General features: G+C 39.1%; 1 protein-coding gene across 1 annotated transcript in view; it reads right to left on the bottom strand.

Annotated features, from left to right (window-relative positions):
• Positions 1 to 26,554, bottom strand: part of slc39a8 (solute carrier family 39 member 8) — a 70,713-nt gene that overhangs the window by 19,305 nt on the left and 24,854 nt on the right. Inside the window, exons 2-4 of the mRNA XM_028805169.2 lie at positions 15,949 to 16,132; positions 10,857 to 11,026; positions 1,180 to 1,299 (exon numbers count right to left, since the gene is read on the bottom strand). Of these exons, the coding sequence (XP_028661002.1) occupies positions 1,180 to 1,299; positions 10,857 to 11,026; positions 15,949 to 16,132 (474 nt within the window). The remainder of the gene's footprint in view (positions 1 to 1,179; positions 1,300 to 10,856; positions 11,027 to 15,948; positions 16,133 to 26,554) is intronic.

Raw genomic sequence — 26,554 nt, 5'->3', positions numbered from 1 at the left:
AAGATAAGAGCTGTATTTTTTAAGACTAATGCTGTTATTATACTTTATATGTTATTAGTTGTTTTCACATGTCTAAATTTACATAATAATAAAACAGATTTTTACATGATAACAAAACTGTTAAATGCAATGTATGATGCAATATTCACAGCAGTGGCAGCAATCAGGACTGTGTTTCTGAAATGGATGTGAGCAACACTGGAACACCATGAGGAACAAGCCTGTCTCCTTTTCTCTTCACTCAGTACACCTCACACTATAAATATAACCCCAGGTCATATCACTTGTACAAATTCTCAGATGATTCTACACTTATGGGGTGTACTGATAAAGGGGATGAGACTGAATCGTGGAGTCAGGGGAAGAACTTTGTTTCTTGGTGCAAAGAAAATTGTCTGCAACTTAATTTCAGCAAAACCAAGGAACTGGTTATTGACTTTCACTGCACCAAAGAGCCTCTATGTCAGATCACTATTCAGAGAATGAATATAGAAGTGGTGCACTCCTACAATTACTAAAAGGCTGGACTGGTCTCAGCTGAAGTGAACAGAGAGGAACTATACAAGAAAGGGAAGAGCAGGCTCTTTTTTACTTAGGAGTCTGCACTCCTTTAATGTGGGTAGTTACATTCTTTACATACTCCACAACTGCGGTGGCCAGTGCGATTTTCTACGCTATGGTATACTGGGCTGGTGACATCATTTCAAGAGAAGCCCACCGAATAAATAAGCTGATTAAAAAGGCAAGCTCATTTATGAGACATACTATCGCCCCCAGGAGATAGCAGCAATGGAGAGAATGAAAAAAAAACTGATGGCCATTATGAACAATGCTGCACATACTCTCTGTGACACACTAACACTGAGTACTTTCAGCCAACAAGTAACTTATCAGAATGTGTAAACAGACACTACTGGAGCTCCTTTATACCACACTTTCCATCTGTGCAGCAGCAAATACAAGAAATTTCAAACACTCTAATGAATCTGCACAAGCATCAAAACTCAACCGTCTTTACTCTGCAAAGTAGACACAAAATACCCTTCCTTTTATTGGCAACATATTTTTTAAGTAAATGTATCCATCAAACACATTAGGATTTCTGTATACCAACTTGCTCAAAATATCATTTGTAATCTAAAAATTAAACACTTATATTACATCCAGGAATAACCTTACCTGGTCTGTTTTTAATATCATCTTCAATACTTTTTCCATAAAGAAAAGCACATAGAATCCTCCAAATATTCCAACTGCTTGAAAAGCATAATCATCCACCTTAGGATCAAATCCGAAAGCCTGTTAAAAAGTCATATATTAATAATTAACAAAAGAGAAGAAAAAATAAATAAAAGTATAAGAGAAAAGCTAATACCAGTTCCTAAAAGATTTAAAAAGATGCTCACTTGCATTCTCAATGCGAATATAACTAAACAAGTTGAACATTGAAACACATGACCTTTGATGTAGGATTTGAATAGGATTCACTTAGCTGCTGATCTTGGTAAAAAATAAAAAGATAAATTCTGAATGCCACTTCTAAATGAGCAACTTTCAAAATTGATGTTAACTGATCTCTGGGGTGAATGGCATAAGCATGATGTATGGATGATCCCTTACATAATATCAGTTTTTTTATACAGTAAGTGAGAACAACCTGGTGTAATTGTAACTGAGCTAAATAGATGAGCACAGATTCTCGTCCAGCACCACTCATTAAAACAAAATTGCATGGTGCACATATGGTCTGATGTCAGTTGTTGCGAGTTTCTGGCTTTTTTTTTCACTTATTGTATATAATAATTTAAACACCTAGCATTGAAATGTATTGATCAACAAAACCTTTGCTCATACCGTCTCATGGACCATCCTGGATGTGGGTCACAAGTGAAACACTTTCAGCTTACTTGTCAGGTGTTTGCATTTTTTGTCAACTTTCATGTCACTTCACACAGAGAAAGAGTGAGGTAGAGAGCGTGCTCTAATTACAGTGCGTTGCCACACCCACCATACCACAAACCACCCAGATAGGGGCCCAAATGCGGGTGACACCTCAGCACCACACTAAAACAAAGTGAGTTCGACCCTTCCACCAGCCCCCAAGTTTTCCCTGCATGTTGGAGGACCTGTTTGCAGGGCTGGCTGCAGGTTAGCGTTATACCCAGGACAAAGCAATGGAAGGTTACAGGCCCAATGGAGTAGAGTCACTTCTGCCACATACAGGATATGAACCAGCAACCTTCCGAGTGCCACTGCAGATCCGCAGCCTCAGAGCCACCACTCCATCCACTTCATACAGTCATAAAAAATCCTTTTTAAAAATAAAATATTTCTCTACACTTTACATACATAAGCAGAATGTTGTTGACCAACTAGAAATTGTACTTTGTAAAATCACTCAGTTGGTCCTATCTCTGTATACTGAACAAGCAGTACAAAAATGCCTATAGAGTGTGAAAACTGGTGAAAAACTAAACCTACTAATGCATTTTTAATTTAATGATATTTTAAATGTATTTTTTATCTATTTTTACTTTCATTTTCATATTATTCTTTGTTTTATTTTAATAGCTTAAAATACTAGTTTTAAAAAATTTTCCTCTGTCTCTCCTTTTTTGGCTGTTACTCTCTCAAAATAGATAGTTGATGGATCAGTCTGTCTTTTGTTTTGATATTTGTCATGGCATACTATGCTCTGATGGCTATCAAGTATAATTTTAATCTTTGTCGTTGTATACTCCTTCCTTGACTCTTTATCACTTATAATCCCACATGCTGTTTTTGTGTTTTTTTCCTGCTATGCACACATATATTACATACTCACATACTCCTTGCTATTCTTGTGCGGTGCCTCTTCAAGTTTAGGACTCCTAAGTTTTGAAATTACATACTAGTTTTTCTGTGGTCCCTTAGAACACCAATGGGGAGACATAAACAATTGTTCAAACCCTGAGCCCCCTTCTCTCTTTAGTCTGTCCCTGTGCATAACAGTGCTATCTAGACATCATAGACATCACCAAGTTCTGCAGTGGTCAGAAAGGCTTTAAAGAAAAGATTGCATATTCAGCCTGAAGTTAATGTAATGTCATAATAATTATTCTATGAGACACAGAGGCAGTACTGCTGCCCTGCAGTAAGGAAATCATGGGTTCATGTCCCAGGTCCTCACAGCATGGAGAATGCTTTGAGTAGTGAGAAAACTGCTATGTAAATGTAAAGAATTATTATTTTTACTATCTAAACAGGCTGTAATGAGTACCTTGAGGTTGCTGGTCATATTTCAAATGACAATGCACTAGAGCACTTTGTAGCAAAGAAGTCCAAGAAGGTAAAACTGTAAACAGAAAAGCTCTGAATGTCATATCAATCCTAAAACTGTGTTAAATGTCAGTTGTGAAAGTACTCCAATTATTGTGTTATGTATAAGTGATATAATGTATAATGTACATAGTTTCAGAGACAATTGTATTATTTAATGTATTCTTACATATATACAATTTTAATTGTGCCTTTGACTCAAAGCACCTGTTTAATACTGTACATTAATTATTACTATATTTATAATAGCCTTGCATGAATTTTTGTTTGCCATTTCTTTGGTCTATTGTGTTAAACTGTGTTTTGTACATCCATTGTTTGTGCATTTATTTTTGCATGGTGTTTTTTTTTATGTGCCATGGGTGAACCTTTTCTAGGATTTCACATGAGCTTCGACCAGCACTGCATGAAACTTAATCTTTTTGGTTACTTTCTACATACACTTAGGAAGTTTAAAATCATTTTGGTCCCTTCACCATGAATAGTAGTCTGTGATATGGTTTGATCCACACAGGACTATAATAGCAGATGGCAATGCACTGCTAAATTCTTTGGATACAAGACTTTATTTTTAACCAAAAACAATTTTTAATAATGTTCAGGTCTGTCATGCTATGTCATTCAATCTTAATAATTTTGTGCTACTATTTACAAATTTATTTTTTTTTCCAAAAAACAACAAAATGACTGCAGTCACTGGTTGTGGTCTTTTTATGCTCATTTTGAATGCTCACTTGATTACTTGGAATGACAGTTTTAAGTTTGAATGTCATCAACCCCGGAAATTGCCAGGTTGTCTTGATATGTGTGAATGAGAAAATTATAGTATATTTCTGGGATGAATAACCTTGGAATTTTATAGGTCACATTAAAACAGGACGTTGTTGTTTGTGGATCCAACTTTTACCTGCAGTGTTATATCTGAGAAAAAAGTTTTTTTCAGATTAAAATAGTTGAAATTAACATCAGAGAGTCTGGATATCTATTTTCTACCTCAGCGCTCTTTACCACTAGCTGTCGACTGTTTGCTTGTTGGGAAATACTGTATAAACAGACATAAGGACAATGAGGACAAATTCTCTAGGCAGATAAAGAGACCTCCATGCACATTCCTATCTATGAGAAGCAATATTTTACATTGACCAATTTTTTACCTGACTCCTTTATCCAAGGCAACGTATAACATTAATGATACATTTCTTTTGGTTCACCAATTGAAGCACAGACAGGTTAAGTTCCTTGCTCAGTCACACAGTGTCAGTAGTGTAATTTGAACTCACAACCTATGGGTTTGAAGGTCAAAGCCTTCACCATTACACCATACTGCCTGCTGCTTTAAAATGACCTTACCATCTGAACAGTTAAAAGTAGACACCTATACCTTAAAGTTTAAGTGGAAGACTAGTTTAGTCAGTCCCTAACAGTGAGTAACCAAGCAGCTGCTGAACATCATCTGTATCCAAGTTCAGACAAATTTTTGCAAAGCAGAGCACCCTTCCAGAAGCTCCTTCCTCAGGTGAGCCAGTTCGTTTACAGTATCCTACTCAGTAAAGAATGGAAATTCCACAGAGAAAGGGTTGGTAGCAGATGAGCAAATACTACATAACTCACTTACCATGCGAAGATAAATAAAATTACTTAATGGAAAATGCAGCTTTGGCTGTAATTTACAAATCAGGATTCTCTTACATAGAAGTAAGAGATCTGGGGCCTCATGTATAAACGGTGCGTACGCACAGAAATGTTGTGTAAGAACGTTTCCACGTTCAAATCGTGATGTATAAAACCTAAACTTTGCGTAAAGCCACGCACATTTCCATGGTACCTCATACCCTGTCGTACGCAAGTTCTCAGCTTGGTTTTGCAGACTGGCAGCACCCAGCGTCAAAGCAGTGCTACTGTTCTTGTGGGGTTTATCATTCTTTTTCAGATCCACGTCCCTGACGCGGCTTTATAAATACACTGAAATTAACCGCATATTATTTATTAGTTTAATGCATCTGATTATAATTAACCAGTAACAATATAATGGTCCATGGAATGGTCAAACTATTGCAAATACCATAACTGCTTTAACATTGTTATTCTCACTGCACCTTCTTCTTCTTCTTTAAGCTGCTCCCGTTAGGGGTTGCCACAGCAGATCATCTTTTTCCATATTACTCTCACTGCACCACTCAGAGCAGCTGATCGGAAAGAGAATTATCGGTATACAGCATCAAGCACACGCTGCCTCAGCCATGCTTCCTATTTGAACTGCTTCTCACAAGGCAAACGCTTCAAACCTTTCCTGTACGGACCTCGCGGTTCAGAAAGAGTTTCATCCCAGGAGCTGTAAATGCACTCAATCAGTCCATCAACTGCTCCTTGTAGAACTGTTTGGACTTATAAGTACAATCACCTCACTGTAAACTTGCACTATAGTTATAATATTGCACAACCTGAGGCACTTTATAAAGCGCGTATTTACATATGATGACGATATCATTTTTAAGATGAAATGCAGGAAAATATGTTTATTATATTATACAGATAAAAGCACTGTATGCTTCACTGGGACAGGCGTGAACAATAGAATAATTAAACATGTACTACGAAGATATTTCAATGTTCCTTAACACTAGAATTACCAGAGCCTACGAAAAAACTCGTAGATCCGGCCCACCTTAAATCGCTTCTTAAAACCTTTCTCACCTCTCCGCCAGCGTCTTTTGTCATCTAAATGTACTGATAAAGACAAGCTGCCAGAAGCCGGCTATTCCATCCCCCCAACGACTTACAACGTAAACAAGCTTTTCCCAGCTAATGCCTTGATTGATTATCTGGGAGTGAAGTGGAGTTTTAGAGTAGAAATAATAAGATTGTTATTTGGAACACATGCATTTCATATGTGTTGCATTTCTACAGTAATCTGTGTAAACACATTGTTAAAACAGAAACGGTTTACAATATTCTAGTAGCAAATGACAAAATGTAGGCATAAACTATATAATGTATGAAGCCTGAAGTCCAAATATCAAAGAAACACTTTCACAAAAGGTACAAAAAAAAGCCACCGGCAAAAAAACCCGTCTTAGTGTGAGACATTGACATGGCTTAACTACCACTGCTTCCGTAGCGTAACAGTATCAGTCGCTGACTGGGAATCAGCAGGTCATGAGTTCGATCCTGCACATCTCCCATCTGAGAAGTGTTCTTATTTTCACTATTTTAGAATAAAATGATACATTTGATTTCAGTCTGTAACAGCCGGTGTAATTTATGATATTTGTAAAGGTTAGCTTTATTTTTTTAAAATTCACTTTTCATTGTCTCAGTCACGTTCAGGATCCATCCCTACCGCCCCCCACCTGACACTGCTGTTTTTACATAAAGACGCGCTAAAGTTCTGCAGTGTATCATGATACATACGACCGCGTGTTTTTTTCCTCCAGTATTGCCAGTCCCCACGTGTTGCTGTATGCTGTTTCTTTTGTACTCCAGGACATGCAGAGGAAAGCATAGTAAAGAGCAGTAACTTCAGCGCTATATGCAATCATCAGACACTCCCCATCTGATGCTGTTTTCACATAAAGACGCGCTAAAGCTCTGCAGTGTACTTGTGACTGCATTGTCGTACCAATGCTTGCGAACTGAAGTGTCTGCATGCACTTTTCGTGGCATTATACGTGTATTTTTTGAGCATGCCCATGTAGCTCAAACACAGGAACATATGTTGATGTAAAAGTATAACAAAACAAGTGCACTTTTATTCAAGACTATAACCGAAGAAAAAAGAAAGCAAGTTACAGTAGGTGGAATGCTAAGAACTGCTGATTTCCATTCTGTGCTATATAACTGTTAACATTTGAATCTGATGATTGCATATAGCGCTGTCTGATTTAGTGTGCGCAAGAACATGCAAGTGGCCAGTTGCTGAGTGCTACAACGCACATTTTAAAAAAAGAAAAAGACAGATATATGTGACGTTTTGAAGAAATCATTTTATGACGCGAATAGTACCAATCAGAAAACATCGTCGAAGTAATGCAATATTATTTGAAAACGAACAGCGTCAGGTTGGGTGTGAAATTATATTGCCGCTGTTTGAGTCAGATCAGAAGCTGAATAAGCTGAAAAAGCTCCTGTTCTGACTCTAAGTAAAAAAGCATGAATTAATCAACAGAAATAACCGCGATTGACATTTTAAAGTTAACGATTTACAGTGCATACCAATTTATAAATTCAATGTCCGTTTGAGGAAAAAAAAAACACTTTCTTCAAAGCTGGGAAACGAACTCGCCTCTCTGTGGCACAGTAAGGCAGTGGTGCTCCAAGTCAGCAAACCGTCCTTATAACTTATGTTTTCAAGATCCATAACACACAGACAGACAGAGCACTGTGTAATACAGAGACAGACAGGCAGAGATATACAAATAAACAGGGAAGGCACATGTACTGAAAGAAAAAAAAAATCAACATGTGCGTTGTTTCCGCAGCACTGAATAAGCTCACCCGCTCTAACATCACCCCTCCCCCGATCTGACTCTCTAAGTAACAGCGCAAGTTTGCATACGCACAGATTCCTGCATCTGGATTTTTCTGTGTGTAAGCACATTTCGACTTTTGTGTTTACGTCATGTTATAGTGCAAATTCTACGCACGGCATTATGCATGAGGCCCCTGGTCTTTCACAGTTGACCACACGTGCAGAAGATCAAAAAAGTTAAGCTAAAAACAATACACTAAGCAAGTAATAAGACACCATGGACCGTGCCGTCTTTCCATCCTATTAGTGAACGAGGCCACAGTCTAATTACTGTATATACTGTATAATCCTAGATACATTTCTGACAATATGAATTTACAGACACTAATCTAAAACAAAGTATTGCTCACATTATAATTCATTCATTTTGATGTACAAACAATTGTATGTGCTGTGAACGGGAAAATGGACAATGGAGAACAAAGGGGAAATTGTGTGTTTTGAGATCAAAAGCCTCTGGTGCTTGAATGTACAAAGTCCATCAAATACTACTCATCTAACCTGGAATATGTCATGGTTAAATGTCAGCCTTCTTATCTGCCAAGAGAATTTTTGTTTTAGTATTTTGACAGCTATGTAGGTAAAGCAGCAAACTAACAACAAAGTGGTGCTTAATAATCTTTGTAGTGACATTTGAAAAAAGGAAAACATGCACCTGAGGACTATCTTTATCCAGTGTATTATAAAAGAATAAAACAGAAATACTTTGTAGATGATTGTAACATCACTTGAACCATCCTCAAATATTCAATCAGAGGTTTCAATCTTTGCCATGACTTCGATGGCACTAAGCAAAAGCAGGTAAGTTTTAACCATGTCCCCACTGCACTCTGATCCCAATCCAGGTGGTTTGTCGTGTGTTGGGTGTGGCAACACAATATCAGTGTATGCTCCCAACCTCCTCCTCCTCCATTAATACAGTTAAGTGTAGTAGTGTCTGATATTGTTTGTCTTAATCGTAGTCCTCAAAATAGTTTTAAACTTCTCTGGTGTTTACTTTTGGTTCTTTTTTTATGTTGATTCAAAGGACATTTTGACACAGAAGAGGACAGTGCATTAGAATCTTAGATCAACAACCATAGTTCTCAGGACAAAACTAAAGTTGTGGTCAAAAACCAGAACAATGTCATAACCAGAATCTGACACTGTTTAATGCATGTGGTCATTTTACTTAGCATGACCACTACAGTGACATTGGTTACTTGGTCCTCACATATGCTGTATAACAACCGCAAAGCATAATAAATACCATTAACATTAGAATCCCTGAAGCCCTTGAAACAACTAATAATCCCGGGCCACCTTAATTTTCTTCGCACCTCTCCATTAGTGTCTTTTGTTTTGTAAATGTGTCGATCAGCACAAGCAGCAAGCAGCCTGCTGTCCCATCCCCCCACTGCTGCAGCTGAACTCGGGCAAAAAGTCCTCCCAGCTCAAGTCTGTTTATCTGGGTATGAGGTACAAGAAGCTGTATAGGGTAAATAATATATCATTATTTGGAATACATGCATTTCATATGTGTTCCATGTCCACAACGATCTGGGTAAATGTAGGATGATAGGAAATGCGAGGAATGCAAGAAATGTTGAACACATAGCTAAAACAGAAACGTTTTTCATGTTATAGTACTAATGACAAAATTTTGACATGACGTGTATAATGTGTGAAGTCTGAAGTCCAAATATCAAATAAACACTTTCACAAAAGGTACACATATAACAAAACAAGTGCACTTTTATTCAAGAATATAACCGAAGAAAAAAAAATTGGGTTAGGGTACAACACTGATATGACCACTTGGGTGGTGCAGCGCTAAGAAGTGCTGCCTCATAATCAAGAGGTCCTGGGTTCAATTCCAGCTGCTTCCCAGAATTACCATTTTGAGTAGTGAGCTACTTTAAATGGTACCATTATACAATAAAAACATACATTTGATTTGAGTCTGTAACAGCCGATGTTAATTTATGGTACTTGTAAAGGTTAGCATTTTTTTTTTTAATTCAATTTTTCTCAGTCACATTCACACTCCCCCTGATCTGACACTTCTGTTTACAAATAAAAACATGGTATAATAGAGGTGAGCTCAGATGAGGATGAGGGTTCTACATCGGAGAAAGAGACAGAAGCCCTCCCTGCAAGAAATGTCCACTCACACATAAGAACAATGCAGCTGCACCAGTCGTGAAGGTGAAAGATGACACCGTTTGAATGCTGCAACAGGTTGGCTGTCATCCTGCCAGTCAATCTGCCACATGCATGTCCTACAACGAAACAGCAATGTTTACGGAGCTCGTCAAGGTATACTTTTTTTGATATTTGGACTTCAGTCTTCACACATTATACACTTCATGTCAAAATTTTGTCATTAGTACTATAATGCATGTGTTCCAAATAACAATATATTATTTACCCTACACAATGCCAGGCACCTCACATCCAGATAAACAAAACTTGAGCTGAGAGAACTTTTTGCCCGAGTTGAACTATGGTAGTGGGGGGATGGGATAGCAGGCTGCTTGCTGCTTGTGCTGATTGACACATTTACAAAACAAAAGACACTAATGGAGAGGTGGGCAGGAATTTAAGGTGGCCCGGGATTACAAGTTTTTTCGTAGGCTTCAGGGATTCTAGTGTTAATATAAAATTGCAGGGCACATAAAAACTAGAAACATAAAATGGCAGCATCCACAGAAACAAACACACAAAATTACATTACTGAAATAACAATCAAAGATAGATTATAAATTATATATTTAAACTGATCATTGCCTAACATTCATTAATTCATGCCGCTGCTCAAATTCTTTTTTCACCTTGTGCAGTTAAAGCTAAAGGAGGTAAAGTCATTTATGGCTGATACAAAGCTGGTTGCTAAATATTTTATGCAGACAATTAAATCATATTGAAAACATTTGAAATGCCTCTTGTCAGCCTGAAAATAATACAGTTAATAGATAATCTATGCTCTTCCAAAAATGAAAACATATACTATAAAAGCATTACAATTTACCTCTGGTATAAGCTGTAGCACAGCATTTGAAAACAAAGTTCCAATGGCTAGTCCAATAAAATATGTCAAGACCTTGTTGAAGTATGGCTTTTTAGTGCAAGGAATAAGTGCCAGGCCAAGAAGTGCTGCCAAGTTGATAAGAGTAACTGCAAGGATTCCAAACCCCCACACTGCAAAACAAGCAAATATTAAAATGTGATGGTAAATTGTTAAAAAAAAATAGTTGCACAGAGAAAATCTTTTCACTTTTCAGTATCGGCTCAATGCCTTCATTGGCACAATAGTGTAAGTGCTTCTGCCTTACAGATCAAGTATTTTTGATTTGATAACCAAGCCCTGCAGAGTTAATTGGCAATTGTCAGTTGCCCCAATTGACCCTGTGATGGACTGGCACCCTGTCTTGGTCTTTTTCCTGCCTTGTGACCCAATATTGAATAAAGAATTTTATGAGACTATTATGTGCCACTTGTGCCTCTGTGCCTTTTAGGATTATAAACTAACTGAAAAAAACAGTAAGCTCAAGACAGTGCTTTATCCTGAGCTGTCACAGTTCTCTCTTTCACACACTTTCTCACAGGCACAAATTGATCACATCACCAATTAAACTATCAAAATATTTTAAACTGTTTGTTAAAGTCAGCACATTGTGTGAAATCTGACAAAAATATGGCAAAATACTCTACTTAAAATTCCATCCATCCATCCATTATCCAATCATATATCCTAACTACAGGGTCACGGGTGTCTGCTGGAGCCAATCCCAGCCAACAAGGCAAGGCAGGAAACAAACCCCGGGCAGGGCTCCAGCCCACCGCAGGACGCGCACACACCCCAAGTACACACTAGGGACAATTTAGAATCGTCAGTGCACCTGCATGTCTTTGGACTGTGGGAGGAAACTGGAGCACCCAGATGAAACCCACACACACATGGGGAGAACATGCAAACTCCACACAGGGAGGGCACGGGCAGCGAACCCGGGTATCCTAACTGCGAGGCAGCAGTGCTACCCACTGTGCCACCGTGCCGCCCTCTACTTAAAATTGAAAATTGAAATCACAGCACTGTGAATTAGTAAGGCAGGCACTGTACCCACTAATGATTTCTTAGAAACAATATCAATTCCGTAACATATTTCTTTGTAGCAGTGCTACCTGCAGATTCCATATGATAATGCTTTCTTTGCTACCACAAATGATCTGTGAAAGCACTTGAACTGGCTGACTTCACAGTACATAATTTTGCCTGTAAATTCAAAATGAATCAACTTTTGCAAAAAGTTATAAGTGGCAGCATGGTGGAACAGTGGTTAAAACTGCTACTCCAGGAGAGCAAACTCAAAACTGAGCAGTGTTATGGGGTTTTTGAACAAGTCTATGCAAGGTTTTCTTGCACAAAAATGTGTTGTTTGAAATGAATCAAGACACTGAAAGTGCAGCCGTCTGACTGAGAGCACCCTGCAAGGGACTGCACAGTGTCTTATGCCTTTTTCTACCAGGATAGGCTTTGATTCCCCTCAATCTGAGACTTGGATTAGGCGGGTTCAGAAAGCTGAGAGAAGAGGAATAATTTCAATCTTCAAAAAAGATTGGAATCTTAAATTAACATACCCCAGGAGGTGCCCCAGATAGAGTGCAGTATAGAACTAGAAAGCAATGATACAGAGTCCAAAGTGACACAGTCATTCTGCAATCTTTGGAGGGAGAATATAACAGACGTCTCTAGAGGTTAGACAAGTGGTTTATAGTATCTGTGTACGCAATCATAGCTTCAAATAAAGAAAAGTCTGATTAAGACCATTTGCTGAGTTAAGGCTAGAACCAAAATGTTATAAATCGATTGCTTTTCAACACGCTTTTGAGTTGACACTAACACTTCCAGGTTGTAAATATTTTTGCTGCACTTCATTCTTTAAGTAGTAAAGCTTTTTAATGTGTTTTAAATATTTGCTAGAATTGCAGAATCCTAGCAGAAGAATGTGTATGCTAAGGAAATGTTACGTGTATCGTTAGATTACCCAGTATCAAGTTGGTTACACTTTACACCAACTTAGTTTGCCAATGACTGATATAATTATCACAAAGGAAGTTCGAAGTCTGCTACTGTAAAATGTAACAGTGATAAGTAAAAAGTGAAGTTTCATGAAAAGTATTTTTTTTTGCTTTAGCTGTTAGAGGAACACAAATACCACACATTTATACAAAGAAGAAGTAGACAATCATAAATAATAAAATTAATTTTGGTTTGATTTTTTTGCATCAAGGGCTACGAAATATTTTTGCAAAAGAGTATTTACTAAGGAGAAGTCAGAGAAGGAAAGATTGAGGAATTGCTACTTTGGTGAAGTTTGTCAAGCAGGACAACTTTAACCTGCTAGCATGAAACCTCGCTTTCACACGTAAGATTACCTCACAGTAACGTATCATTACTTATGTGTTGAAGCATTCTGTATAAAAAAAATAGAAAAAAGCACCTCAATGCAGAAACAGGTGCATATGATGCAGCAATATGTTGTCTCTGCAGGGAGCAGTGGGAGGTGGTAGTGTTGGATGATAGCATCATCTTTGTGAAATGCAGTTTTCTTCCTGCTATGAAACTAAAGGATCTCCAGCTTTTTCCAATAGTCCAAAAGCATTCAGTTAGGTTGATGGGCAACTATAACCTTTCATTTATTTATTTTCTTATTTAACTACTAGGGGGCTTTACTATGCGCCAGCCACTTTGCGTCTCTGCCGCTCGCGTATGTGGATTTCACTTTCACAAAACGACAAATCTTTTAATTCTCGCGGATACACCTCTTCATTAGGAAGAAACACTACTTTTCCCTGATGGCAACACGAATTAGATGATCTACAAGTCTCCAACTTAAAGTTTAAATCCGAACAATATATTCGATCTCTTTTCTCTGTTCCGTTATTTCACTGAGTATATAATTTCCATTTGTTTGCGCTAATGCGATCTTTACTATCATTTTTTTTCAGGCTTTCAAATTTTAGTACTTTCATTATCTCTAACCTGCTCTGCATGTGTATCGCATGTATTGCGTAACATTTTTGAACCTCTTTACGGTGTTCTACTTTGTCATCTGCTCTGTCTTTTATTTCCAGCCCCGGGCGTGGTTAAATCCCTTGGCACAAAGTTTTGTCTTGCGGGACTTGAAAGTATCTCTCTGAAAAAGTCATGTCTCATCCCAGGCTAAAAAGTCTCGTTTCGTCCCAGGATTTTTTTATATAATAGAGAGATAAGAGTGTTTAGATGTGTGTAGGAGTGCAATGGCATCACTGGCCAATTTCTGCTTTGTACCAAGTTCTGCTGGCATATGCTCCACCTTACTGCAACTTTGGCCTGAAAAACCATGCTAAATGAGCTTTTAATGTGACTATTTTGTTTAAGTATGTCAGAAAGCTCAAGTCCTCTAAGGCCATTCTCAAGATAACTATGCAGTCTGTAAGTTTATCAAAATAGGCAATGAAATCTTTAACTTAGTGATGTACTTTCTGCAGTGATCATGACATTTTTTATACAAGAATTCAAAAATGGTTTACATTTATTAGTACTTTTTATCTGTACCTCTGAGAATGGAGTTATTAATTGCCAATAACAATGCCAGGATAACACATCAGTTTACAATGTAGGCCATTCAAAACACTATCTTGACAGCACAGAAATTCACAGAAAAAAAGCCTTCTTTTCAGTGTATTAAAATCAAACATACTCACACTAATGATTTCAGCATTATTGGGGTTCTCAGGCATCTCAGTCTTCATGTGGTCACACTCCACAGATTATACAAACTAGCCAATTCAGAGGCAGTTTTTTACATACTGTCAGTATGTTAAGGCAATCCAGCTGTACAGCTGTACTATAATATTGTAATAATAACATTTTCACTTTGTGTTCAATGCCCTATTTGAATTGTAGGTAATGTCTGTAGTGTCCTATTATGTATGGCTTGCTACTGAATTTCTGTGGTTATTGTTATGTTACACGCGTGCACACAGGGGACAGTTTAAGGGCTCTGGTAATGATAATTTCCTGCCATGTCAGGGCTTGGCACTGTGTGCTAATGCCATTTTCTCTTTTTCTCTCTGCAGACTGAAAGATTGCACCACCACTGACATTACTTCCGGTATCTAACCACTGGACCTGCCTCTTTCTGCCAGAAGGACTGATAAATAGAAGATCTGCCAGCTTTGTTCACGGCACTTTGGCACTCGTGTCTAAGAAGATGTTGCTGAAATTTGTTGCATGCTTTTGTTATTTTCTTTCATTCAATTATATGGGGTCACCAGAATGGTACTACAACTCATTATCTTTGTTAGTTTCATCTTTCAAAATTTCTATCATATTGTTCTGTTAGGAGAGTCCCTGTGAGGATGAATTGTAATACACTTGTGGCATATGCCATTAAAAAAGCAGACCTTGTGCTTGAATGGACATTGACACTGAAGACAATGGTTGAAACGGTTGTTGAAAGGAGCAAGGATGGAAAGGGCACCTGTCAGTTTAAAATAGTCCTGTCAGGTGTTTCCTGCAATTTCCAGCATTGTATCCAGTGCTCCTCATGATCCTGAATTGGGTTTAGCTGAATCTGGGATGACATACATATACTAGATTTATCCAAATGCACACAGACACACATTCCCTATATTTCAAACCGGTGAAACTCAAAATTAGTTAAATGTGACATTGGTTTATGTTAGAAAAATTTTAAGAAGGGAAAAAAGGAAATAAAAAGAAAACTACTTTTTGTCAATACTCTGCCCTAAACATATACAGTATCTTTCAAATGTAATTTATTACTGTAAGTCATCAAATTATTGATATATATAAGGGTAACAGACTTGTGGGCTATCAATTTTTACACATACAAATATGGTCTTACATGAAGGTTGGGATTATAACAATACAGTATATCTAAAGTTAACATTTTCTTTCCACCAAATATTATAACTTAAATGCCACAAACATTTTTCCTTGCAGTTTAAAGTCAATGAATTCTGAAAGCACAAGATAAGAAACATCAAATTATACGCAACGTTGTTAGTTATACAGATGATGACAGCAACCAGGCAGCAAGTGCATTTCTCACCTTGGTAAGGTAATGGTTTATCAGCATGAACAGGATTAACATCTGATTCAGGTGTTCTGACGACACAGGGACGAATAATAACTTGTTGAATTATGGCGGGGCAAATATTCTTTAAGTTTTCTGCTGTTATTCGACTATGATTATTCATTCCATAAAGTGAAAAGAAATCATTGACTGATAGGCACTGAAAAAACAAAACAGAAGAATATAATAATTACTCTGCAAAGCAAAATGACCCCTTAAAAAATAAATACTATGACAATTACAGATACAAAAATATTTGAAACATTTTGTCCAGAAGTAGTAAATGTTTAAGCATTAGATAGATAGATAGATAGATAGATAGATAGATAGATAGATAGATAGATAGATAGATAGATAGATAGATAGATAGATAGATAGATAGATAGATAGATAGATAGATAGATAGATTTAACTATGATGTAACTATTCAATACTTAAATCATAAGATTTAGAAAGAAAAACATTTCTTTTCATCTTGCTTAAAAAGGTGTATACTTTAATAGTCTGTGTTGTATTCTAGAAACTGAAGGATTTTTAGCATTGCCCCCCACTCCAGTTTTAACCTTTGCCCAGATTGGGTGAACTGTATTCAATATGAATTGTATTCATAAACTTACATTTTCCTCTGTAGCATAATTTTTTATGGTCTGTTTTTGTTACTGCTGAATTCATGTTCTTAAAGTCTGACAGTGTGCTCTAAACCCATTAAATGTTTATGGCACAGCAATTAGTGCCGGATGTGTCACCATATTAAACTATTTCGTATGTGATATGTGCTATCTCAGTAATGTTTTTAAAGATTATATTCAACATGATGTTCTCAGCAGTGACTCTTTTTTGGAATAATATCTGGTTAGGTATTGACAGAATTTCTTTGTAAGTGAACAACTTTTGAGTAGCATTATGCAATGTTATTTATTGGTGGAGTATAATATGCTTTGCACTATCTGCTTCTCTGTACTGTATTTTATTTCAGTAGTGTTTGAAAGTTCAGAAAAAGGAATGCATTTGCACCAGTTTTTTTTTTTTTTTTGCTTGTGTTTAAATATTCGGCATACTTAATAAACAAAAGGTATATTTGCTATCATGCTTTTGAATTGTTGCATATTATTCTAAGGGAATTGCATGAGTTCTACTCTTTAAGAAACTACACTTGATGACAAAACAGCTGCACATAAAAGGAGATCAGCTTAAGCATGTGACATTTGCATGGTCAGTCTTGGTTGCATTATTGTGACTTCAGAGGTAGTTATTGGGCTTGTCACACAAAAAGAATATAACTAGGTAGGGTCATCACAAGATGACTGCAGGACAACAATTACAATTACAATGGGTGAACAACCATGGAGTATAACTCCCTGATCCGTAGATTGACAGAGGTGAGGTTGTAGAGATGGCATCTATTATTTAGCCTACCAATGATCATTTACCATCATCAGCTCAGTCTCACTTGGGTATTAATCAGTATGAACCAACACTGAGTAATCTTTTCCAAACACATTTCTGAAATGCACCATCTCTTACAACAGTGGATTTTCTCTACTGATTATAAGAGATGGAAAAACTGGTCACACACTGGATGAACTTTTGTGGCTGGGCTGACTAGTGCCATATTCCAAAATGACAACGTCTGTTCACATACAACTGCTGTCTTCTGAGACATCATTCTTTATCTACCAAGCATGTGCGAGACATTCTGACATATCAAGAACAGTTAATGCCACACTCTCCTCAGACAATTAATTTTTAGGATCCTATTGGACCCTGTATGACATGATTCTGTTTGTATCTCCAATTAGGGAATTTTACTCCACAATTATTAATTATTAAAAACCCAGTTGTGTATCTGGTTTTGGAATTATTTATTGTTATGTTATGTTATGTAATCTGTTTTGCATATTGAATTTCATGCCACAAGAATCTTATTTTTGGCAAAGTACTTAAAAAAGATAATATCTCAGATTTTTATTTTGCTGAATTAAATGAAATAATCAAAAACAATATATGAGACTCACTTGAGGAAACACTAGAGTTGTTCAAAAAAATTTCACAACGAATTTCCTAGATTTGCCGGCAACTTTGTTTGCTAAATTATTTCTGGAAAATCTAACATGTCACCGGCTTAGGCAAACTTTTTTCATATTTTGTTGTGAGGCCTTGATATCACATAGCTGTAGCAGCCATGTTGAATGAGGATGTCATTACCTGATCATGCATGCACAGAACTTCTATGTATACGTACTGTAAGTGTACTCCATCTCATATTTTGCAGTGCTGCCCAATCTGTTTTGCGTATGCATGAACAATTTACAGTGAATACACGCTTGTCAGTATCTGGTGAGTATATATACAGTAATCCCTCGCTATATCGCGCTTCGCCTTTCGCGGCTTCACTCCATCGCGGATTTTATATGTAAGCATATTTAAATATATATCACGGATTTTTTGCTGGTTCGCGGATTTCTGCGGACAATGGGTCTTTTAATTTCTGGTACATGCTTCCTCAGTTGGTTTGCCCAGTTGATTTCATACAAGGGACGCTATTGGCAGATGGCTGAGAAGCTACCCAACTTACTTTTCTCTCTCTCTCTTGCGCTGACTCTCTCTGATCCTGACGTAGAGGGTGTGAGCAGGGGGGCTGTTCGCACACCTAGACTATACGGACGCTCGTCTAAAAATGCTGAAAGATTATCTTCACGTTGCTACCTGCTGTGTGCAGCTGCTTCGTGAAGCGACATGCTGCAAAGTGCTTCGCATACTTAAAAGCTCAAAGGGCATGTATTGATTTTTCTCTGTCTCTCTCTCTCTCTCTCTCTCTCCCTGCTCCTGACGGAGGGGGTGTGAGCTGCCGCCTTCAACAGCTTTGTGCCGCGGTGCTTCGCATACTTAAAAGCCAAACAGCCCTATTGATTTGTTTGCTTCACTCCTTTGAAGAGGAAGATATGTTTGCATTCTTTTAATTGTGAGACAGAACTGCCATCTCTGTCTTGTCATGGAGCACAGTTTAAACTTTTGAAAAAGAGACAAATGTTTGTTTGCAGTGTTTGAATAACGTTCCTGTTTCTCTACAACCTCCTGTGACCCAAGCATGACAATATAAAAATAACCATATAAACATATGGTTTCTACTTCGCGGATTTTCTTATTTCGCGGGTGGCTCTGGAATGCAACCCCCGCGATGGAGGAGGAATTACTGTATATATATATATATATATATATATTGAGTGTATATATATATATATATATATATATATATATATATATATATATATATATATATATATATATATACTGTATATATATATATATATATATATATATTAAGGCTGGGACTCGATTAAAAAAATGTATTAATAACATAAATATATGTAATTAATCATGATAAATGGCATCTAACATTAATATATGTAGTTATAAAGTTAATACATAAATCATGAAGTAAATACACACTGAATAACAAAATTAATGAAGAATCAACACAAAGGAATTAAAAAAATAATGGGATAGTTTAAACTTAAACAAGAATGACCTTAAGCCTCAACTTTAAAAAAAATACTAATTGAGCAAGTACAATCTGAATTTGAATGCCTTCCTAAAGGGCAAGTTGAAAAGAAGGCAATAAGAAAACAAGGCCAATTAATTAATTATCAGATTGGCATAGAATATGAGACACAGATGTGTCAAAGTAAAAATTAAATGATTGAAATGACTATTGACTTTGAAAGCACTGCTAAAGAATGATTTAATTGAAATAATACAAAACTTTTAAATAGGAATACATTGGAAACTTGTGCTAAATCTCCACAAAATACTATCCTCAATTGTTCACCACCATCAACGACTTGAAAATTATACCCCACACAAGTGATTTTCAACTGGTGCTCTGTGGCCATAACAGTTTAGTGGTCCTGTGTTCAGAGCTGAGAGAGACACTCTCCTCAAGTGGTCGAGACTGAGGAGGATGAGACCACCTGGAGAAGTCAACATAAAAGCAGCTCCGTGATTGCTGTTTTGCATAAACAGTGCTTAGAGAGCACTTTAGCAGCCAGGAGATATGTCAGGGGTACATCTGTCTGGGTGTGTGTTCGCCAGTGACTCTCATAGAGTTTAGGGACTGTGGGCATATGAGTTGCCTCTGACAGTGAGTGAGAGGAGTGAGGCAGAGAGTTGACAACCTGTATGAGTGGGCAAAGGGATGAAGCAGACAAGAAATATGTTCAAAGTGCTCACTAAGTCCTGTGTCTGTGAATGGCAATCTCCGAGCTGCATTTTTTTCGGCCCCCTGTCCTGCCCCTTCAGACAGTTTAGCACATCTATAGATTTAATGCTTTTGTAGTTATTGGAATTGTGGTGTGCCTTGGGATTTTTTGGGTTACAAAAAGTGTGCCACCACAGAAAAACGGCTGGAAAACGCAGCTCAGCCTATACCTTTGTTCCTGGCGCTCTTAAAAGATCTACTACTATCTCACTTAAAAGACGACACTGTGCAATACCTTGATGGTTATGTTGCCTTCTTTGCATACATTAGCGAAGATACTGCAAACTGGAGTAATGGGTAGGGATTATCCTTACACTTTTATTAAAGCCAGATGACGCTCTCGGCTGATGCCTTTTCTCTTCCCCTCTCTGCAGACTGGATGATTGACGACTATAACATCTCTGATGTCATCTCCGGTGTCTGCCTGCCTGGATCTGTCTCTTCCTGCCAGGAGCCAATAATACAAGAAGCTCTGGCATCTTGAGCAGTCTGTTTTGGAGACTTGCATCATTACAACAATTTCTGTTCTTTTTGACTTGTCAATACTTGTATTTTATTTATAATACTAGTCATTTAGCCTGTTACAATAACAGGCGCTAGAACAGTAGTGCATAAACATTAGTAGGAACAGTCTATATTAAATGGCAAGGGACTTTGACCTCATTCTTTTTGTTGGTCGTATTTTTCTTTCTTTCAGCCTTTCTTTTGTTGATGTTTACTTGCTGAGCTGACCGTTCTTCGTGGGCTGCCGCCATGTATTGTGTGTCTTTAATTTTCTGTGACAGTAATACTGTCTTGTACGGCTCTATTCAATAAGGGCACGCACAAAAAGGCGAGCTTCAAAAGGGCGACCTCAATTGAGCGCGTCGAATAAAGGCGTTCATAGATAATTTAGTTCAAATGGCTCTGGAATATGTGAAGAGCAACAAAGGTGCAGATCTTTATTTACGCGCGCCTTTATTCGCTGCGCCCAATTGAGGTCGCCCTTTTGAGGCTCGCCTTTTTGTGCGCTCCCTTATTGAAGGATACCGTCTTGTACGTCCGCTGGCTTGTACGTCCGTAATATACCTTTAATTTTCTCTGGCGGTAATACAGGTGTGTGCGTCGGTAATATGCCTTTAATCTCCTCTGACAGTAATACTGGCTTGTATGTGGCTGTAATATGCGTCACTGTATTGTGTACCTTTAATTTCCTCTCGCAGTAATACTGGTTTGTATTTCCGTAAAACGCCTCTAACTTTCTCTGACAGTAATATCGCGCATCGCACCGTGCCCCACGCACACGGACACCTGGACGCACATAGGGATTTTATATATATAGATATGTGGGTGGCCTTTGGGTGCCCAAAAGATATATCATCACTTGTCTCTTTTTTTACTGTATATATATATATATATATACAGTAAAATGGAGGACAGCCCTCCAGGTTTGCTACACTGCCACAGAGCAGGGATGTTCAACCCTGCTGTGGCTCATGAACACCATCGGTGGCGTATGGATAACAGCTCAGCCCTCCTGTCCAGGACTGCCATCTCACCTGGAAGTGCAGCCAGAAGCTAATCAGGGAACAGTTGGAGCACTTCTGTGTCCTCTATAAAAGGAGACATTTTCCACAACTCGGGAGCTGGAGTTGGGTGGCAGTGGACTGAGCTAGGATGAGAGCACAGGAGTGGAGCTTGTTGGAGCAAAGGAAGAAAGGACTGAGTACTGAGGGTATTGTCAGCACTTGGGTTATTGTGTGCTGTACGTTGAATAAAGGTGTGTTGTGTGACAACAGCGTGGTGTCTGTCTGTGGTCTGGGCTATCTGTTACAGTGGCATCCCAGATGGGACTCTGGGCCGTCTATTGGCAAGAGCCCCATTAAATAATTTTGTAACTGGCCCAGCACGACAGTGCCAGACAGAAAGAGCAACTGCACACGCACACGCACACGCACGCATACGGCAGTGCGGCAACACGTGCTACAGTCAGCCTGAGAACCAGACAGGCTAACCTAAGTCCCCTCCCGTCCACTATGGGCAAGAGGAAAGCCTGGCAACCTGGGAAAGCGGCCAGGGGCCAGCGTAGCAGCGTCACTGACAGCAAGGGAACCGGCCCAGGAGAGAAGGAGGCTAATCCGGGGAATTGGAGGAGGTATGTGCGAGTGGAAGAGTTGATAAGCCCTGGAAGTGTTTTATCTCGCTCGCAGCTTTGCATCTCCTTAAGGGTGGAAACCCAGAAGCCTGCCAGCAGCTAGATGGCTGCGAATGGGAGAAAGATGCAGCCCCCTGCTCGGACGATTCAAGTCTCAAGGATCTCACGGCTCTGCTCCCGGATGTGGACCTGCTGCGTCGCTCCAGATGCTCGTTGGTCGACTGGAGTTTACAGGGCTGCTCTGAGAACCTGAGCCTTAAACCATGGGACGCTGGTTTTCTGGATGGGCCGGATGTTGTGACTAGCGGAAGTACCGCCTCCGGCAAAGGTAAGGAGGAACAGGGGGTGGCTGAGAGCCCCATCGAGAGCCTTACGCAGGTGGAGTCCGGCCAGCTATTGGCTAAACCCTGGAACTCCATTCCCCATAAGCCTTTGCAAGACCCGCTTGGGCATGTGCAGGGAGGTTGCATGCTCAGAGGCTCAGGGCTGGCGAACACGACTTCCGAATGTCTGGACACGTCGCCAGTCGATTTGGCTAGTAACTTTGATGTACGGGAGCTGGAGAGGGTTCTCCGTCCAGTACGAGATGTTTTACAGATCAACGGGACACTGAAGACGGTGATCGAGGAACTGGAGAAGACTGCCAAGGTGCCGCTGGAGAAGGCAGACTTGTATCTGCGGCAACTGATGAACGGGCTTCTTCCTAGGGTTGACACAGCGGTACAGGTAAGTGACACCTTGTAACACACAAAAAAGGGGACTCAATGCAAATTGACCCCGGAGTTTACTGAAGGGAGTCGAACAGTATCGGGTCTGACACATGGTGGCCGATCACTCAGCTAAGATATCTGACATCGGGATCTCCCCGAGGACGATGCTCGCGCCGGGGGAGGACGAACGGAAAATGCCAGGGACGGAGCATTTAACTGGCCCCGTCATCCAGGCCCTGCGAACCTCTGCCAAACAGGCGATCAGCACACGGAAAGAAAAAGGGGTGCAGATAGTGCGAGGACTCCCTGTCTCACGTAAGGAAATCCAGACCGTTGTCGCACCCCAGAGAAAAGAGGGGAGCCATAAGAAAAAGAACGGGTGACGTTTCAGCACGTGAATCCACACGTCCGAGGGTCGCTCTCTGCGTAGGTGGAGAAATGGGCCAACCTCGGCTGTGTGTGGGGCAGAACAGGACATTCCATCCTGTGTCCATCTCCGCAGGATGTGGACGCATGGAGAGGGGCAGGTGTGCTACGAATGTCGCCAACAGGGTCACACCTGGAGACATTGTCTATACTGGAAATCCCTATGGGGATGTTGGCAGTGTGTCTCCCTGCCGATTTGTTGTGTCTGTCTTTCTGGGTAAGGTGGCAATTCGGTGGACTCTGGACTCTCCTGGAGGAGGACGACCCTCGCGTGACTGGACATCTTGCCATACAGAGCTCGGCAGGTAAGGGCAGTGTAATGGGCGGCCGGGATACTCACCCGGTCGGGACGACGGAGGACAGCCCTCCAGGTTTGCTACACTGCCACAGAGCAGGGATGTTGAACCCTGCTGTGGCTCACGAACACCATCAGGGGGCGTATGGAGAATGGCTGAGCCCTCCTGTGCAGGACTGCCATCTCACCCGGAAGTGCAGCCGAAAGCTAATCAGGGAACAGCTAGAGCACTTCCGGATCCTCTATAAAAGGAGACAGTTGCCACAACTCGGGAGCTGGAGTCGGGTGGCAGTGGACTGAGCTAGGAGGGGAGCACAGGAGTGGAGCTTGTTGGAGCAAAGGAAAAAAGGACTGAGTACTGAGGGTATTGTCAGCACTGTGGGTTATTATGTGCTGTGCCAGTACGTTGAATAAAAGTGTGTTGTGTGACAACAGCGTGGTGTCTGTCTGTGGCCTGGGCTGTTACAATATATATTATATATATATATAAATTTCTAGTTTGTGGCCATTTGCTGTATATGCTTTGTGGTTACCTTTCCATCTGTACATTTTGTTGTTTGAGGCACAGTGGTTAGCACTGCTGCTTCACAGTTCAGGTCACATTTTTGGCCACCATAAGCCTTATTAATATCCACTCAAACCTAATTCTGTTCCCCATTCACTTCAATGTATCTCAGTTTGGTGAAATTCCCAAATATTTCAGCAATTTCACCAAACTCATGGTGAAGTGAATTCTACAGGGTTTTTTAATGCATAATAAACAACTTAACTTAAAGGTAACTGAGCACATTTTCTGTTTAGATATCCTAGGCTGCTAAGCTTGGGGGAAACTCCAATCTATTTTGATTGGGAGACAAAAGTTTCAAGTTAAGCTTGTTTTACTCAATAGTCATGGTGCCAAAGAGTAGCAATGTGTTACATGTTGATTAGCACATGCGAGTAAAAATTCCAATGTACCCTGTGAATGTAACAATAATAACCATATAAACCTCTAAATCATAAGACCCAAAGCAATACCAAAATGAAGCAAGAATGACAGCAAAGGGATCCACCACACAAGATGTAAATTGCAGTCAGCAGTTGAGAAAGAAATGTTCTTCTGCAAGTACAAATGAAGTACTGCAATAACTCCCACAGGTACCAATGACAGGCAATATTAGGCGCATTTTTTCTTTCCTTATTCATTACTTTGACATTTTCTTTTCCAACTGCTCTCCCCATGCAAACAAAAAAATGAAAGCACTTTTCCTTTAGTAAATTACGAATGACAAAATGTCAGAAAACTGAAATGATTAAATTGTAGGTGAAGTATTAAAGGATTAAGGAGAATTTCAACAGACCAGGGCACTTGTCCAAGGAAGGATTATGTGGAAACCAAATTGGGGGGGGGGGGCATGAGGGGGGTAAATAAGGCAAAACTTTTCACGTGAAAGTTATCATGACCAAGTTTTCAAAAAGAAGATTATATACAATAGTATACTGATCCTGCAATCTGCTCAGCAGTAATAGCAGGCTGCCTGTGCATCATGTGACAAGTATTTAAATGTACCCTGATGATTGATTAGTATGTACGCTTATGAATGTGCTGTGTATGGTGTGTGTGTGTGTGTATGTTTGTTTATTTGGGTCCCCAGTATTGCAGGTTCAGGTTTCCTACTGAATTTCAGCTGACCGTGTCTTAGGACCTCCTCTAGCTCTTCCATGTTTGTCTGCATTGTATCAGATTGAATCTTTTTAGATTACCGGGGTCCTCAATCACAGTTCATGAAGGCCTCAGAGGCTTTTTTTGTAGTTGTGGTTTTTGTTCCAGCCAGAGTCTAATATAGAATGAGTGCTGTTGATTCAATATACTGTACTTATTTGAAGTTGATTGTGCATAGCACATTTGTTTAAAATTCAAAACATTGAATTGTTCTTTCAGTCTTAAAACAGCTGAACACAATTTTAAATACTTCTTAATTTCTTACCCAGCTGTCAATTAACAATGAGAAGCACATGGCATAGAAATCAACAGCTCACTATGGCACTTATTTGGAAAGAAAAGAGCAAAAGCTATTCCAGTACACAAAAACATTTTGATGATCTTCTCAGAAAAGGAAAATATAAATTATTAGGAAAAACAATAAGAGTGCTAACCTGCCAATCAATTAAATAACAACTTTCATTAACTGCAGTGATTAGCTGCTTATTAAAAACTTCGTTGGAAAGAAAACTTCTGGCTGGTGCAACCTTCCAGGACCAAAACTGAGAACTCCTGCATTATAAGAACAGTGCTTCATAAGAGGGTGTTGCTTACTTCTTTACTATTTATTTAATAACAATGAAAGATTAGGAATAATGTAACAAAACAAAAATGTAATAAGCATTATTATGCAACATTAAACTTAATCAAAATCCATGAATTACCACTACATAATAGATTCCTTAACTAAAACTCCAACACATTAAGACAAATCAAAGACACTGCCTGTCACTGCAGCTATTTACTCTACATATTTACTGACTTCACCAAATGAGTAGCTTCTATCTCGACCTTATTCACCCTCTAATATAACTGCATTTATCATTACCTGCACAGAGTTTGAGTGCAGATAGCTTTTACTACATGAGTGAGATGAGGTTGAAATGCTGCAAGCTGCATCCCATTTTACAGGGGAACAGAACAGAACAGTGACTCTGGAATCTTTACAAACACGCAGACACACACACACACACAAGTGCAGGTTGCATTTTTTGTCCAGTTATACCAAAGAAAAATT

Source organism: Erpetoichthys calabaricus, chromosome 7 (assembly GCF_900747795.2).
Source record: "Erpetoichthys calabaricus chromosome 7, fErpCal1.3, whole genome shotgun sequence".
Taxonomy (NCBI): domain Eukaryota; kingdom Metazoa; phylum Chordata; class Cladistia; order Polypteriformes; family Polypteridae; genus Erpetoichthys; species Erpetoichthys calabaricus.
This window is presented reverse-complemented; position numbering and strand designations above follow the sequence as displayed.